Source organism: Trachypithecus francoisi, unplaced genomic scaffold (assembly GCF_009764315.1).
Source record: "Trachypithecus francoisi isolate TF-2019V2 unplaced genomic scaffold, Tfra_2.0 Lachesis_group5, whole genome shotgun sequence".
Classification (NCBI taxonomy): Eukaryota; Metazoa; Chordata; class Mammalia; order Primates; family Cercopithecidae; genus Trachypithecus; species Trachypithecus francoisi.
In genome coordinates this window covers 19,280,231-19,293,318 of record NW_022681470.1, presented here as the reverse complement: position 1 = coordinate 19,293,318, position 13,088 = coordinate 19,280,231, and the positions used below count along the sequence as shown (strand labels likewise).

Below are 13,088 nucleotides of genomic sequence, written 5' to 3'. Positions count from 1 at the left end.
TAGGTCCAGACACGGAGTGAAACTTCTGCAGGTGAAACAGCAATGCCTGAGAGGAAAATTACGCTGGATGGAATTGATAGCAGATTAGATACTATAGGAAAGATGAGTGAATTTAAAGACACAGCAATGGAAATTACACAAAAATGAAAAACAGAAAGAAAAAAGACTGACAAAAAATGAGCAAAGCCTGAGTTAGCTGTGAGACAAATTCAAGTGACCTAGTATTTGTGCAGTAGAATCGCCAAAGGAAAGGAGAGGCAGGGGCAGAAAAAACATTTTAAGAAATAATGGCTGAAAAAATTCCAAATCTGATAGCAACTATAAACTCAAAGACCAGAGAAGTTCAGTGAAACTCAAGGACAAGAACTTTAAAGAAAATCAACACCAAGGCACATCATAATCAAATTGCTTCAGACCAGTGATACAGATGAAACCTTAAAACCAAGCAGAGATAAAAGACACATTGCATGAAAGAAATAAAGATAAGAACGGCAGTTGACTCCTTATCGGAAACAAAACAAGCCGGAAAACACTAAAACAGTATCTTCATGTTAGAAAAAAAAAATGGAAAACTCTAAAAATCGAAATTGAGCAAAAATAACTTCAAACACAGAAGTGAAATAAAGACTTTTTTGGATATATAAAAGCTGAAAGAATTAGTCACCAGCGGATCTACACTTCAAGATCTGTTAAGGAAAGCCCTGCAGGCAAAAGGAAAATGAGACCATGGAAATCTAATCTACACAAGAGAAAAAGGAGTCCTAGATATGGTAACTACATGAGTAAATATAAAACACTTTTTTCTTATCGTTTAAATCTATTGAAAAGAATTGGCTGGAAATGCAGTATAGACGTACGAAGTATTGGATATTATTCAGTTTTAAACAGGAAGGAAATTCTGACACATTCTACAATGTTACAGATGAATCTTGAGGGCATTATGCTAAGTTAAATATGACAGTCAGGAAAAGACAAATACTGTATGACTCCATTTATATGAGGTACTGTACCTAGAGAGGCCAATTCCTAGAGACAGGAAGTAGAATGGTGGTTGCCAGGCACTGCGGGGAGAAGTGAATGCGGAGTTGTTGTTGAACAGGTACAGAGTTTCAGGTTTGCAAGATGAAGCGTTCTGGAGATGGATGGTGGTGATGGTTGCACAACAATGGGAATGTATTTAATGCCACTGAACTGTACATTTCAAGATGGTTGAGATGGTACATTTTATGTCTATTTTACCACAACTAAAAGGAAAAGAGAGAGAGAATCAGTAGCTCATTAAGTAAAAACAATAACAATGTATGTGGGTGTACAACATATGGAGAAGTACAACATCCTCAGCACAGATGCTGAGGGAGGATGGAGGTAAATGGTTGTTTCTTACACTCTGTATAAAGTAGTGTATTATCACTTGGAGGTGGACTGTGATAAACACCTATACTATCAACCCCAAAACCACCACTAAACCTCACAAGAAATTATTCGTCCTAAGCAATAAATGAGATAAAACAATCACAAAAATGCCTCCGTCCACAGAAAAGGCCTAGAAATAGCGGTCTCCTGGAGCAGCAAGCACAAGTGTACATATATATCAAAAATTATCAAAATGTACACTTTAAATATGTGCAGGCCGGGCGCCGTGGCTCACGCCTGTAATCCCAGCACTTTGGGAGGCCGAGGCAGGTGGATCACCTGAGGTCAGGAGTTCGAGACCAGCACGGTCAACATGGCAAAACCCCGTCACTACTAAAAATACAAAACTTAGCCAGGTGTGGTGGTACGTGGCTGTATGACTGCAATCCCAGCTACTCAGAAGGCTGAGGCAGGAGAATCACTTGAACCCAGGAGGCAGAGATCATAGTGAGCTGAGATCACACCACTGCATTCCAGCCTATGCAACAAAGCAAGACTCCATCTCGAAAAATAAAATAAATAAATACATACATACATATGTGCAGTTATGCCTATTATACTTCAATAAAATTGTTTCAAATAAAAGCACGGTGAGCTGCCTGGACAAGGGAAAATTCCAGTGGTAGCCATAATGTCTTTCCACAGACTTTCTCTTCTCCTTTCTTTCAGGGACACAATAATATTGCATTTCCTGTCCTCTTTGAAATTAAGCATTGCCACATGCCTTGCTTTAGCCCACAAAATGTAAATACAAGTTCTCATAGCAATTAATTCCTGGTAAGTGCCTCTCTAGCTAATGCACAATTGGTCCTAGTGCATTGCCACTCCTACCTGAGTGACTGTGGAGATGTGTTTAGATAAAACACATTCAGTCAGCCTGGGTCTAGGAGGGCCCATGAGCAAGTCTCTGCTAGTGGGAGTGGACAGGTAGTCTGAGTGAGGAACTTTGCTGTGTAAGTCATAAATGGGTTGAGAGATCTGCATTACTGCAGTCAATCTAGCCCATTCTGACGAATATTCCCTAGCAACAGAGGTATCTGATCACAGACATAGTTTTTTTGACAGTGGAAGGTAAAGTGGCCCAGTGACCTCTGAGGTCTCTACTTTCTTGAAGATGTGAGTTACATGTCATAGTCTCCACCAGCCTGGCTATGGAATTGAGCTTCTAGTTTCAAGCCTCCACTTGTTCCAGAATGTGGCTCCTTCTCAAGGTCATACCCAGGGATTGCTGAGTTCCCAAGTGCTCAGACACAAGTCCACTCATTTTCTTCAATTCCAGTTACCAAAGAGAGTCACCATTCCACCGAGGCTGTGACCAGAGCCCTCCACCAGGCCTCACTCCAAGAATCCCATGCATCAAGCCCTAGGGCTCCTCACGTTGGGCATTAAATGCGAGGTCCTGCCACATCCTTTAGCCTTGTCAGGAAGCAGGAAGGAAAGTACCAGATACTTGAAGGACCACTGACCTGGAAAAAAGTGGGATCTAGTTTCAGCTCAAAAAAATCCTTCTCCATAATTACATTTCCCTTAGACAAATCTCCAACATGTCTAGGCTTTTGTATATCTCTTTTTACTCTGTCACAAACCTCCCCCAAAGAGAAAGGAGACGATAACTGGAGAAAACAAATTAATTTTGCAATAATTTTTTCTTCCATATAATCAGCAGTGCCTCAGAATCAAAGCAGTCTCTAAAAACATTTTGAAGAAATTTGTTTTCTTTCAAAGACCCAAAGTTACTAAGATGCAAAGAATCTTCCATAGTATCATTCGAGGATACCGAACTGAACGGCTCCTTCAAACCTCGCCCTTGCATATTTCTTCTTCCAATTGTGATACTGCAGTTACATTTGCAAACTAAATGATCTCTTTGGGTGGTTTTTCCAAAACAAAGTCTTTCCCAAAGGCCTACCTAAGTCTTCATTTTCCACAAAGTAGAAAACTGCCCACAGCTGTGAAGTGGCAGGATAATTTGTATTTCTACCACCTTGTCCAGGTTTCAGGGATCTCCGGTCCAGTTTCAGTCAATAACACATATCACTGCAGCTCACTGACTTCTTTCTTGTACATAGTGGGTTTCTGCAGGAAGAAAACATCTAACGAATAGGAATGACTTCAGGTGATGCTGTTTTCTTCCCACTTCCTGGGATCACTGTCTTTCCTCTGAAATGGTTTTAATCAGAACCAATCTGCTATACTCAGGAGCCTAAATCAAACACAACATGCAGAGAGCCAAACAAGAAAGCAAAAAATGATCTGAGCCATTGAACAAGAAATATATAGAAAACAATTTTAGGAAATTACAGCTCTCACAACCTTTCACCATGGGGCCTTCTCTGTGGTTTAGAAAAAAAAAAAACTGCATTTATTTGTTATTAGGATCGGAGAGAAGAGAAAAATACCGACCCAAATAGCCCCTGGGGAAGAGGGAAACTCTGATGCCAATTTATGTGGAGGATGGAGCCAAATTGACTCAGAAAAAAAAAAAACAAAAAACTTTGTACTGGCATTTTCCACACAGTCCAGGTCACTTGGGAGCTTAGCCAGGGATATTTTGAGCATTCGACAACCTATTGTGAACAAGGTTGGAACTATGAGGTGCTATGTGGCCCTGATCAAGCTCAGATGGGCCAAATCCTCAACCAAAATTCTCGTTCCCATAAATGTTTATCTCTACATTTCCCACAGAAGGGGATTCTAACTCAGTTTTGCTTCTGAAACCAAACGGATAATCCAAGGCCAGGTGAGACGATTCACGCCTGTAATCCCAGCAATTTGGGAGGCCAAGGAGGAAGGATGCTTGAACTCAGGAGTTCAAGACCACCCTGGGCAACATAACGAGACCCCGTCTGTACAAAAAATTTAAAAATTGCCGCGGTGTGGTGCTGTGTGCCCCTAGCCTCAGCTACTCAGGAGGCTGAGGCGGGAGAATCGGCAGGGCTCCCCTGACAGAACCAGACCCTGTTAAAAAATAAAAACAAAAAAACTCCTAAATTTGGAAACACATCCCCAGCTGAGGGCCAGGAGATAGTTCTCAGCCATAATCCAGAACCCTCTAAAATGGGATGTGGAGAGGCTGCTGTCTGTAGTCTTGTGATGACCCTTCAGCATCTGGGCATCTTGAGCTTCTGTCATTCTGCCCACACCCGCTCAGCTCCATTCAAGAGGGCCCGGCAGTTTGGAGTGAAAGCTTAGCTTCCCAACGGGTAAATGAACCTGCCTCCCATTCACAGGGCGGCCTCTGGCTGGACACCTGGGGCCTACTGCCCCCTTGTCACACATTAACCAAGTTCTGGCCTCGATCGTAACTGCGTCAGGGATGTTTTTTCCTGGCTGAAAGCCTCAGATGATGACCGAAGACAATGTCTTAACTGAGACGGGCCAGTTTGGCAAATCGACTGCTTTCCTCCCCAGTGCGGGCACCTTCCTCCTCTGTTCGGTAACTGGACCCCACTGTCTGCAGCCCTCTGTCACCCCCAAACTTGCCCACCGCCTGCCTCTACCCGACTTTCCCTGAGGGAAATCGGGACCCAGCCCCCAACGCCCCCACCCACCGCTTGCCCAGCCTCAGCGCACACCGCCAGGGGACCCAGCCCGCGCACGTGCTTCCGGCGCGCGCCGAGGTCCCCATGCGCCCCGCCCCGGCCTCCCCGTGCGCACGCGCGACCGCGGCGTGGGCCGGGCCTCGCGTAGCCCATCTCCTCTTCCTCCTCGCGGTCGCGGCCGGACGGACGGTGGAGGTCCCTGCGCCTGCGCGGAGCTGGAGTCCGGCTGGGCCGCAGCTGCTGGGAGGCCGGCGGTTGCCGTGGGGACCGGTCGGGCCCCTCCCTCCTCCGGTCCCCCGTCCCAGGTCCTTCCCCACCGAGACGCGCCAGCGGACCGCGGGCGAGTGCAGCCGGTGACCCGGCGAGAGGCGGCGCCGCTCCCAAGATGTCGCAGACGGCCATGTCCGAAACCTACGGTACGAGGCCCGGGCTGGCTGGGCGCGCGGATCGGGCCGCAGGGGGCGTCGCCGGCGCGGGGCCGGGCCTGGGCTGCGGGGGTCTTGAGGGTGGCAGTGGCGCCGGCCGGAGCCGGGGGACGGGTCTCGGAGGTGTCTGGGCCTAGGACCGAGATGGGGGCCGCGGGCCGCGGGGAGCTCGGGTGGGGTAGCGGGTGCGCGGGGCACGGGCGGGGCTGTGCACAGCGCATTGGCGTGATCCGCCTTTAAAGTTTCCTCTTGCTCTTTCTCTGCGCCTGCACAGTTAGCGCTTTTCCCCTCTCAGTCTAATGTAAATAACTGAAGGTTTGGAAAGCCAGCTTGATGTTCCGTTTCAGCTGCTATATTATCCCCAGCGAGCCGTGTGAAGGGCTTAGGGCGACGCCTGTGTTCCTCAAATACTTCAGTTTGACCTTTCCTGGTTTGAAATTCCTTGCTTTACATTGGGATTACGGTGAGGAGTTATTGATAGACTAATTCATCTCTCCCTCCGGACACCTCTTCGTTTATTTCTCCCTCCCTCTCAGTGTTTTTTAGTCTTTTCTGGGTTGCATTTTGGCTATTTATAAACATGCCTTGTATCCTTAAGACAGTAAGCACCTTGGAAGCAAAGCCTTGGCTGTTTAATCTTTGTTTCCCCTGCAGCACCCAGACCTGGAGGTGCTCGCAAATACTGTTTTGAATAAGCGAAAGCTTTCCCAGTGCATATACTGTGTGGTGTTTTTTTTTTCTCCCCTTTTTTGGCCTTGCGTGGTAAGAATAAACAACTTGTACTTTCTATCAGAGTTGAATATTAATAGATGTTTACCAGTCCCTAATCACTCTTTCAGATGTGTGTATTCTCAGATTAAGACTTTGATTTGGAGTTTTACAGTCCCAGAGAGAGGCTCAAGTTCAAAATTACATACCTCAAGCCAAATTAGTCCTGTCTCCATCTGTCCTGGCGTGCTGCCTCCTTCTCGGCAACAAATACTGTGGAATGGCATTAGGGAAGCGGGCACCGTGCTGGGAGGGCTGTGAGTCCTGCAGAAGGACAGCAGACACGGCTCTAGTCTCATGGAGCGTACAGCCTATTGAGGGAATGCAGTATTAATCCAATTGTGATACTAATGAGTGAATAATTAAAAACCAAGCAAGAGTTCTTAAGGAGTGTGGTCTGTGACAGTGTGTTAGAAAGAAAGGTGACCCAGACAGGGGTGTTGGGGAGGCATTAACCAGGCAACACACAGAACATCTCAGGCCTGTGGGAAGGGCAACTCAAGAAGGGTGTGTTTTGAGCACCACGCTGGAGGGATGGATGAGGAGACAGAGAGGAGAGGGCCTTGAGGAAGGCGTCAGTCTGTCTTGTAAGAAAAAATGGGAACTTTTGGAAGGGCTTCCATGCTGGGGTCACAGTGCCTTTGGTCCACCTTCAGTGAGTGACTCCTGTGACTGGTACTGCCCTGTTCTTGGTGACACAGGGGCATGACATCTGTTCCTAGAAGGCTTAGGAAATCCTCCAGTAAGTCGATGCCTTCCTCAGGACAAGTGTTTGCAAATGCTTCTGCAAATGGCAGTGATCTGGTTCTTCCTGTACAGAACCACAGTCAGAAATGTTGTAAGGAAAACATGCTCTAGCAATTTTTGGTTGCATCTTTGCACTTCTTTATTTTCAAGTGCTCTTTAGCCCATGCTTAGTTTCTTTAACCTGAGTAAGGAGCACAGAGCACAAGGGAAGGGTGGAATGTCCAAAGAAAAGCAAGTGGGGGTCATGAATCAGTAAGAAAGGACTGGAAGAGTTCAGGAGATAGAGTTTTTATGTTTCATTTTTCGTTTACGCAATGATAACAACTGATAAAATAGAGCATATCTTTGGCATCTCCACTTCAGACACAGTTAACTGAACTTTTGAGCTTCACAGATTGATTGCATTCTGATCATAAGGCTTTGACCATTAGTATTATTTCATGATAACTTCCAAGTATGTTTTTACTTTGCAATTCCAAATTGAATCTTTTCTTCTAATAGAGGAAATTAATCGAAAACTAGTAGAAACTAATAAATAGAAAATGAGGCCAGACGTGATGGCTCATGCCTGTAATCCCAGCACTTTGGAAGGCCGATGGGGGCAGATCACTTGAGCTCAGGAGTTCGATACCAGCCTGGCCAACATGGTGAAACCCCAACCCTATTAAAAATACGAAAAATTACCTGGGCATGGTGGTACGCTTGTAGTCCCAGCTACTCGGGAGGCTGAGGCATGAGAATTGCTTGAACCCAGGAGGCAAAGGTTGCAGTGAGCCAAGATTGCGCCACTGCACTCCAACCTGGATGACAGAGTGAGAGTCTCAAAAAAAGAAAATGAGCTTTAGAAAGAGCAAGCAGGACAGTTGAAGTTTGCCAAGCTGAAGTAAAAGTCACCTAGAACCAAGTCCTAAGCTGTCACTTTGACATATCAATGGCCATATTTATATAGCATTGTTCCTTAAAAGTGAAACAGTCAGGCTGCCTTCTGGATATGTGCCTCTGAGCTGGTGAAGGAATGTTTGCCTAACCTTTAAACTCCTTTGTACTCTGTGCTCATTTGCTCTTCTCTAAAAGGAGGCTCTGTGTAGCTTGACAGAGAGAGGAGGAAAAATCAAGGGCCAGTGCATGAAATGTACTGGGTTTTTGTTTTTTGTTTTTTCAATCTTTTTTTTTGTTTTGTTTTTGAGACAGGACCTCACTCTGTCACCCAGGCTGGAGTGCAGTGACACAATCATGGCTCACTGCAGCCTCCACCTCTCTAGCTCAAGTAATCCTCCCACTTCAGCCTCCTGAGGCTGGGACCACAGGTGCATGCCACCACACCTGGCTAATTTTTTTTTTTTTTTAATTTATTTTGTCAAGACGACGTCTCTCGCTGTTGCAGTCTCATCTCGAACTCCTGGGCTCAAGTGATCCTCATGCCTCCACCTCCCAAAGTGTTGAGATCACAGGCATGAGCCACTGTGCCCTGCTAAAATGTACTGTTAATGAGCTACCTTTCATTAATGTGTTCATTTAATATGCTTTTTAACATATTAAAACAGTATTTCACCTTCCATAGACTGAGTAGCGTTGAACATTTTTGTTGCTTTGAAGTCACCACATGAATACTGTACTTTATGCAGTATCGTGAAACAAATTGAAGTCTTAGGTTGCAGATAGAACCCTTCATCTGAACGTGAAATGTCATTAGATACACTACATTCTTAAAGCCCTGGCCGGTGAGTACGGCTTGGGACTTCCCAAGGAACTCTGCTTCAGCCATCTGAGACCTGGGAGATTACAAACTGGCTGAAAGTAATTTTGATGCCAAGCAGCAATGTTCAGAAAGGAGCTAAAAAGTATATGTAGTGGGAAAATGCCAGAAATTTCTTTTAAAATTTAAGTGCTGGCCGGGCGCGGTGGCTCAAGCCTGTAATCCCAGCACTTTGGGAGGCCGGGACGGGCGGATCACGAGGTCAGGAGATCGAGACCATCCTGGTTAACACGGTGAAACCCCGTCTCTACTAAAAAATACAAAAAAACTAGCCGGGCGAGGTGGCGGGCGCCTGTAGTCCCAGCTACTCCGGAGGCTGAGGCAGGAGAATGGCGTAAACCCGGGAGACGGAGCTTGTAGTGAGCTGAGATCCGGCCACTGCACTCCAGCCTGGGCGACAGAGCGAGACTCCGTATCAAAAAAAAAAAAAATTTAAGTGCTGGGACAGTTTGAGAGTGAGGAAAAATCTAATACAAAATCTCTATATATAATATATGAAACAGAAGAATACAACTCAAATTGCTGGTTCTGTGCTCATTTTTATTAAAATATACTCTTAATGTTTTTATTTTGTGCTTCATTTTGAAAACTGCAGTATTACAGTATTTGTCATATAATTTTGAGAATTATCAGAATATTTTCCTTTAAAACTGGATCATTATAGGCTGTTTGGGTTGAATTGTGTTCCCCAAAATATCTGTTTCAGTCCTAACCCCTAGTACCCATGAATGTGACCACATTTGGAAATAAGATCTTTGCAGATGTAATCAAGTTAAGATGAGGTCATCATACTGAATTACGGTGGGCCCTAATTCGGTGCCTGGTGTTCTTATAAGATAAGGGAAACTTAGACACACATGTATTCAGGGAGAAAGAGATGTGAGGATGGAGGCCAAGATTGGAGGGATGCATCTACCAGACAAGGAGTGCCAAGGGATGGCTGGCAACCACCAGAAGCTAGGGAGAGGTAAGGAGGGATCCTTCCCTTGAGCCTTCAGAGAGAGCTTGACCCTACCAGCACTTTGAATTTGAACGCCTGGCCTCCAGACCGTGAGACAATAAACTTCTGTTGTTTTAAGCTTCCCAGTTTGTGGTTCTTTGTGATGACAGCCCTAAGAAACTAAAATATAGGCTTTGCTCATCAAAATACGACTCATGGAGAAATTTAGGATGACAAAGCAAGATGGAGTGAAGAAGATATTCTTGATAAAGGAAGTAGCATTTCCTTTTTTTTTTTTTTCTTTGAGACAGAGTCTCAGCACTGTTGCCCAGGCTGGAGTGCAGTGGTGTGACCTCGGCTCACCGCACCTTCCACCTCCTGGGTTCAAGCGATTCTCCTGCCTCAGCCTCCCAAGTAGCTGGGACTACGGGTGCCCGCCGCCACACCCAGCTAATTTTTTTTGTATTTTTAGTAGAGACAGGGTTTCACTATGTTGGTCAGGTGAACTCCTGGCCTCCAGACTCCTGACCTCATGATCTGCCCTCCTCAGCCTCCCAAAGTGCTGGGATTACAGGCGTGAGCCACTGCGCCCTTCTGTAAATAGCATTTCAAAGTCACCTGGTTCCAATAAAGTATGAAATAACTTGCTGTTAGGGAAATCACCCCAATTGCCCTTTACCTTAATTTCATGAAAGGACAGGTAAACATGTCAGCAAAGGAATCCTGTAACACCAAAACAAAAGACATTTCTTCAACTTGAATAAATAAATGATTATACATGTTTGTCATTTCGTTTTTCTCATTCACTGAAAGCTGGTGAACATTTCAAGTACCAAAGTTTGGGAAACATTGCACCAGTGCTTATCAAAGTAATGTGCACATGAGACCCCTGGTGTGTTAAAATGTAGATCCTGACTTAGAGGGTGAGGGAGATCTGCATCTGACCAGCTTCTGGGCCATGCAGGTGCTGTTGGTCCAGGGAGACGTAATGACTGCATGCTCGAGAACTCTGAAAACACGATTTTTTGAAAAAACAAAATATTATTCTTTCTCATGGTCATTTGAACTGTAAAGTATTCCAGTCCATGCCTGTAATTTACTGCTGATGACTGTAACATCTATATTTCTCGTCGCATCCTTTACTCAAACTACAGATCTTGTTTTCAGCTACCTGACTACACCTCGGTGGCCTCCTGGCATCTGAACACAGTACGTCCCAAACCCAACAAATTACTCATGCCTCTACCCGTCTTCTATTTTTCCTGTGTTTGCCTAGAAGATAAAGTTAGAGTCCATTTTTAATTCTTCCGCATCCTTAGCCCCTGGATCTATTTGGTTTCAGAGTCTTTTGAGCTGACTTCTTAACATGGTTTAAGTTACTGTTTACCCTGAAAGATGCAAAGGAAAGTTAAATTAGGGCCAGTTTACATGATTAAAAGGTAAGAAAATTGGGTTTCATTCCAAAGTTCTTCGTCACAGTGACTTGAGCAGCTGTGCTGACGATCTTACAGCTTGCCTTACAGCATCTGCACCACTGCCCCTGTGGCAGCTTCCACAGCACCTGGAACCTGGGTTCATGAGGATACGAGAGCCTCCTAGGCCAGGATGGGAATAGTTTTCCGCTTTAGAAGAACTATATATCTATATATACTATAGATACGTTATATATATATTTTTTAAATAGTTTATATATAAATTATTTAGAATTATATATAATTATTATATATATATGTAAATTGTTATATCAGTGGAAAATAGCAAAGAGCTGGCCTGCTAAGTAACTGGCTTCCAAACATCAGCCTCCTCAGTGCATGTGATCCCAACGAATGGGTCAGGAAAACCAAAGACCCAATCACGAACCTGGAGCAATTGTTGGGGAGTCTGTGCTGCAAATGTTAAATTTACAAGGGTCAGGATTCCGCTGTGCTGACAACGTTTAATTCAGGCTTAGGTGAACCGCGGCTCCCACAGGCACACTGCAGAATCCCATGATTAACTTCTGCTGCCTGTTCTACCTCCTTTACTTCTTAGTCTTCTCCTCCACGGGTCATGTACTCCTCTGCTGCCCAAACCTTCCACCTCTCCTAACCAGCATTTCCTCAAGGTTTCCACTGTTCAATTCCTCCCTGACCATTGTACCAAAACTTTTTGTCCTTTAAAGTACATGTCATCTTATATTCTGTCCTCTGCCAGCTCCTCGTTGCTGTTATCTGATGACCCTGGGGATAGTCCTTACTCAACAAGGTCATCTGTCATATGGTCTTGTTCTTTGCTCCAACTCCTGATGGATCCTGGGTCACTGCAGTGTCCTTGCAGAGGTCATTCAACAACTCAGCTCCACAGTTCCTTGACTTGATCTCTAGTCAAGATGAAGTCACATCTCTTCTACCACCTCTTCAGGTGCTCCCTTCCCTGGCTGCTCCCTGGACTTTGTCACCTATCCCATTCTGACCACTCCAACTCCATCCATTCTTCACTGTAAGAGCTGCAGGCTGCTGGTCCATCTCCTCCCTTTCTTCTTCTTCTTTTTTTTTTTTTTATATATGTTTGTTTGTTTGTTTTGAGATGGAGTCTCGCTCTGTTGCCCAGTCTGGAGTGCAGTGGCACTATCTCAGCTCACTGCAACCTCCACCTCCTAGGTTCAAGTGATTCTTGTGCCTCAGCCTCCTGAGTCGCTGGGATTACAAGTGTGCGCCACCACACCTGGCTAATTTTTGTATTTTTAGGAGAGTCGGGTGTCACCATGTTGGCCAGGCTGGTCTCAATTTCCTAACCTCAAGTGATCTGCCCACTTTGGCCTCCCATCATGCCTGGCCCCTTTCTTCTTTTCAGGCAATGAGCTGCTCTCTCTTCAAATAAGACACCCATGGCATTTCCTTCCACCTCGTCCTTCTTTTTCTTTCAGCTACACACACTTTGCACAGCTCCAGCCCTGGCTACCCAGCGTCTGCCCTTGCATGCTGTGCAGACAGAGCTCCTTTTAGATTGAGATCATTGCAGATGTATGGTCTCTGCTTCCAGCTGGGTACTCAGTAATACTTAGCAATCATTTTTCTTATCCTGGTCACCTCTGTCTTTCTCCACATCAGCTATTTTAAACCTTCACACATCTCCTCAAGCCCATTCTCTCACTCCTAGTAGATGACCACCAGTAGATGTAAGGAAAAGATGCCATGTCTGCAAACTTGCTTACCTCATCCTTAACCTTTTCTATGTCGTCTCAGAAGAAGGTCTCTCTTGTCTAAAACTAACCCCAGCCTTCTACTTTGGACCCCATCTCTAAAGCTTCAGGCCCCCACTTCACCCATCATGTCTGTTCCCCGCCTTTCTCTTTCCACTGGTAGCTTCCTGGCTTTGCGCCTTCCTCCTTTAACTACCTCTGCCTCTCCTTTCCCTCACAGCTAAGCTGCTTATAAGAGCTGTCAGTACTTTTTGTCAACAGTGTCTGTCTTCCTTCATTCTTCAACTGACTGTAATTAGGATTTTGCCCCCGCCTG

The 13,088-nt window shown here is 45.3% G+C and overlaps 1 protein-coding gene across 3 annotated transcripts in view; it reads left to right on the top strand.

Annotated features, from left to right (window-relative positions):
- Positions 1–5,067: 5,067 nt before the first annotated feature.
- Positions 5,068–13,088, top strand: part of RAB4A (RAB4A, member RAS oncogene family) — a 34,199-nt gene continuing 26,178 nt past the window's right edge. For 2 of the 3 annotated variants that reach the window (XM_033200519.1, XM_033200517.1), the window contains exon 1: positions 5,068–5,371. Coding sequence is in view for 1 of the 3 variants with exons in the window: in XM_033200517.1 (XP_033056408.1) it covers positions 5,341–5,371 (31 nt within the window). In the remaining 2 variants the exon portion in view is untranslated. The remainder of the gene's footprint in view (positions 5,372–13,088) is intronic. The other variant, XM_033200518.1, reaches the window with a different exon arrangement.